Source organism: Cajanus cajan, chromosome 3 (assembly GCF_000230855.2).
Source record: "Cajanus cajan strain Asha chromosome 3, NIPB_CcT2T_4, whole genome shotgun sequence".
NCBI classification, from domain to species: Eukaryota; Viridiplantae; Streptophyta; class Magnoliopsida; order Fabales; family Fabaceae; genus Cajanus; species Cajanus cajan.
The window spans coordinates 59,181,554-59,185,731 of record NC_138519.1 but is presented as its reverse complement, the minus strand read 5'-3'; the positions used below and the strand labels follow the sequence as shown (position 1 = coordinate 59,185,731).

General features: G+C 28.4%; 1 protein-coding gene across 1 annotated transcript; it reads right to left on the bottom strand.

Annotated features, from left to right (window-relative positions):
- Positions 1 to 2,378: 2,378 nt before the first annotated feature.
- On the bottom strand, positions 2,379 to 3,177 carry LOC109809191 (uncharacterized). Its single transcript, XM_083070999.1, has one exon. It carries the CDS (start codon positions 3,023 to 3,025, stop codon positions 2,492 to 2,494), a length of 534 nt encoding a protein of 177 aa, XP_082927125.1. The 5' UTR covers positions 3,026 to 3,177; the 3' UTR covers positions 2,379 to 2,491.
- Between the last annotated feature and the right edge of the window lie 1,001 nt (positions 3,178 to 4,178).

Here is a 4,178-nt window from a genome sequence, read left to right as displayed (position 1 = left end):
GAGAGAGTATAGTTTTAAGGTTATGTGATACATAGATAATTAGGATATTTAAAAAATATTATTAAACAGGTACCCACGAGTATGAATATCATCATACCCGCCCCCGCCCCGTTTATAAACGGGTAAAAAATTATCCGTCCCCATTATCCGCGGTACCCAATTAGCTTATCCATTTATTATCCGTAGCGGATTTTACTCGCAAATACCCGCGGGTGCGGGTATTTTTGCCATCCCTAGTCATTATTATAATTTTAATCTGCTCAAATTATTTTTCATATGTAATTTCTAAAATTAAGTAATTTATGGATTGGTCACTTAAAAAATTACATAACTTGTATTATGCCATTTTTTTTAACCTGTACATTTTAATGTAATATAATTTTTATAAATTAAAATTTTGTTTATGCATAAACAAATTGAAAAGATAAATTACAGGTGGAAGGTGCTTCCTAAAACTGATGTTCTTTATCTAATTATATATTGTTAAATTATTAAAATGTTTACTTGATTATAAAAAGATTAAGAATTTTAACATAATAAGTCAACATATATATTGAATAACAATAAAAAAAAATTATCCTAATAATATAACAAATTCAAATTCTACTCAATATGTGTGTGTTATGGTTATCTTTTTAAAGTAAAATAATGATGCATATACGTTAATCTAATTAAGACTATTAATCTAACTCATTAAAATCGGTTTAATGGTAAGGTTTAACTTTATTGTGGCCATTATATATATACCCACACAAAATTAATTAAGTTTATTAATTAGCCGGTGCCTCTTGGTGTAAAAAAAAAAAAAATAGTCAGTGCCTCAAGACACGCTATCTTAGAAGGGAAAATATAAAACCTACTCTTAAAGTATCTTTAATTTATAAAAAATAAAAATAAGTAAATAAAAAACTCAAATAATATAATGAAAGACACATAATAAAATATATTTAACCCATGGGAAACTGGTATTGAGTATTGACTTTCGTAGTTTCGTTTTCCTTTCTAGGCACTAGTTTTCTATAATTATTTTCGTTACTCTTTAAGTGGGAGACTGATTCGTATTGAAGGTTTTCTTCTTTTTCTTCTTTTTGGAAAGTGCTTTAATCGATGAGGACTCAATTGGTATTATTACAATATCGTGTTTCGTCTATCGAACTTCACTTGTATATCAAACAAATCAACATGTGTTTTTAAGCACATTAACGCTATATATAATAATAGCTTCTCATCAAAATTAAACAAATATAAGTGCAATCTAGACTTTTTAGGAAAAGGGGCATTACATTATTGTGCAAATTGAACTATTTTCTTCTTCAGTTAGTGTATATATCGTGCGATGTACCCTATTACCCATTTGGCTAATATTTGTTATTGCAACTTACACAGGTCTCTGATTATATTTTGTACTTCAAACAATTTTGGTCCACATATATAGGCAAGTTATCAATATTGGTCTTTCCTTTAGCCATGAAGAAATTAGGGTTTTGAGCATTGGTTTTAGAGAATACAAGTATTTTTTTTTAATCGAAGACAATTCGAGTACGATCATTATAAGCAATAAAATATTTTATCCGAATATTTAATAAAATTAAATACTTAAAATTTGAATTAAAAATTATTGATTAAATTGAAATAATCTCTTATCAGTTATTTGTGTAAAATTGAAATGAAATGATAAAACATTTTATTATTTAAAATTTTAAAATAATTAAACAATAAAATAAACTTTGGTGAACTCCGTCTTTTTCTTATCTATTTATATATATTTTTATATAATTTAGTACTATATATATTTTCTTTTATTTACTTCTCTTATATATATAAATAATAATATTAAAAACTCTTTTATTGTATGTCATTATCTTTTGTAAATTATTAATAATATGGAAGAATTTATTATCTATAACATAATATATAAAAGATGATAATTTAATTTAATCTATATATTTTTAAGACGATTTTATCCTTAAATTTTAAAATATTATTAAAAATTCACTGGTATATATAATGATCTAATCCGTCACATGTAGTATGTTATCAAAATAAGTTGGACAGCCTCAATAAATTTTCACACAATGCTTACCAAAAACGCGCTCGGCATAAGCCAATTATTGAAAAGAATTATTTTAAAATTACTAAAATTGAAAGAAAAAAAAAGTCGTTTTCATTTACCCTCACAAGTCAAGATAAGATAAATTAACATATGACGTTGATAAATAACTTGCTAATTACTTTGTTTAATGTAAATATAAGATATACCTTTTTTTTTCTACAGATTGACCCCTAACTATCCGCCACATAAGCATCGCCCATGATCTTAATTTACAAAATAATAATAATAATAATAATAATAATAAAAAAAAAAAAAAAAAGAAGAAGAAAGAGAAAATTAATGCTTCCATTTTTCTTCTTGGATTTCATCTTGAACGCAAGAAAAACTATGGTTTTTCACTAATCTGTATCCCCTAACACCTAAAGGAGGCCAAAGAAACTAGAGAAAGAGTTGAGAGCGCAAGAGATCATAGTAGTTTGCAGCTTCATCTTCAAGCTGCCACAAACCATCACAAATAGAAGAAAGCATGTCTCCACCACCGTTAAACCCATCTTCACCAAAATCATTTGATCCATCCCCTATATTTGGAATCCCGAGTTCATCATCCGAAGCTTCAAGAAGGTGTCTCATGACTCCCTCTTTGCCATGTTCCTCAACCATGTCACTAGAATATTGAGTGGTGGAGGATGAACAATAATAATCCTCTAAATTATTATTATTGGCGGTGGTGAGATTATTGTGTTGGCTCGAAAGGGTGTCCGAATCAGAGGGAAAATTGGTGATTTCTTGTTGGAGGGCTGTGATGATAGGAGAGAGGTCTTGAGTGGAGTCTTCTTCCTCCGATTCAAGAAGAGAGAGTATGTGGTTGTATGGCTTGTGCCTCTTTGAGGACTCTAATTCATCACAATCAAGTAAATCTTCCTTATTTAGAGGCTCTTCTCTTGGCCTCTTTGATAACAAACTTTCCTCCATTTTATGAGAAAAATAAGATAGATAGAAGAAGGGGAGGAGTAGAAAGTGGGGTGAGGTGGTGTGAAGTGAGAAGGAGCAAGGGAAGGTGCACGAGGAGGGAAAGAGAGGGGTGGAGAGATTTATATAGAGGGGTGGGGAAGAGAGCAAGTTTCGGAGTTTGTGGTCAAAGTGGAAAAGAGAAAGCAATTGGGAAATATTACCGGGGAAGCTTTGTAAAGTGTGTTCCTTGGACTAGGGCAAGAGTGGGACAGAGAGAGACGCTTTAGTTAGTTACAACATTTGCTTGCATTAAATGAGAATTAATGAAAGGAAAATAGAATAGAAAAACAGTAATTTTTCATGTTTGTCGTTCGTATTTGTAACGTATGGTCGGGTGAGATGAGATTTTTTTCCGATCTTGAAGAAATTTGTAAAATATATTCATAATTACTGACGATATTAATAATGATAATAATAATAATGATGAAAAAATTGATAAGTGATAGCGGATGTTATAGATGATAGTGATGTGGCAACATAGTTAGTCTCAAGAATTGGAATATGGAAAAATTATCCTAACCACATCATTCAAAGAAATCCAAAATTAAAAATACAATTTTAATGTTTAAGTAAAAAATTATCATTTTAATGTTAATTTTTTTTTAATTGAGGAGTGTTGGCAATAACATATCTAATCATATTTGTTAGAATTTATAGATAACTATAAAATTAGGAGAAAGACACGTTAAATAAGATGTGTAACTTACCAAAAATATTCTTTTAATAAATTTTAACTAATTAGAGAAAGTGTTTATAAAAGTATATTAGAGAATATTGCTACCATTTCTCTTTTTAGTTTTTCTTCTTTTGTTCACTTTTTAATTAGTTAACCACAAATTATAAAATTTTAAACAAATTTAACATTTAGTTTTTTTTTATATAAAACATTAGAAACTTTCATCATTTTCCAAATTTGTGATAACAAATATGATTTTTTTTATATAAAAGATATAATAATTAAAACAAGATTACACTTTTTACATTACAAAATATAAGGAGCCTTTATGATAAAGTGTGTGTTTTATTACTCTTTCATTCAATTCCCTTCAATGTGAATTTAAGTGTGTGAATGTTGCTCCGAGTTAGCTTTATCCGAAAAGTTGGGTGTTCCAAG

Excerpts from the sequence above, each read along its gene's own strand:
- LOC109809191 (XM_083070999.1), bottom strand. The coding sequence starts at position 3,025 with ATGGAGGAAAGTTTGTTATCAAAGAGGCCAAGAGAAGAGCCTCTAAAT.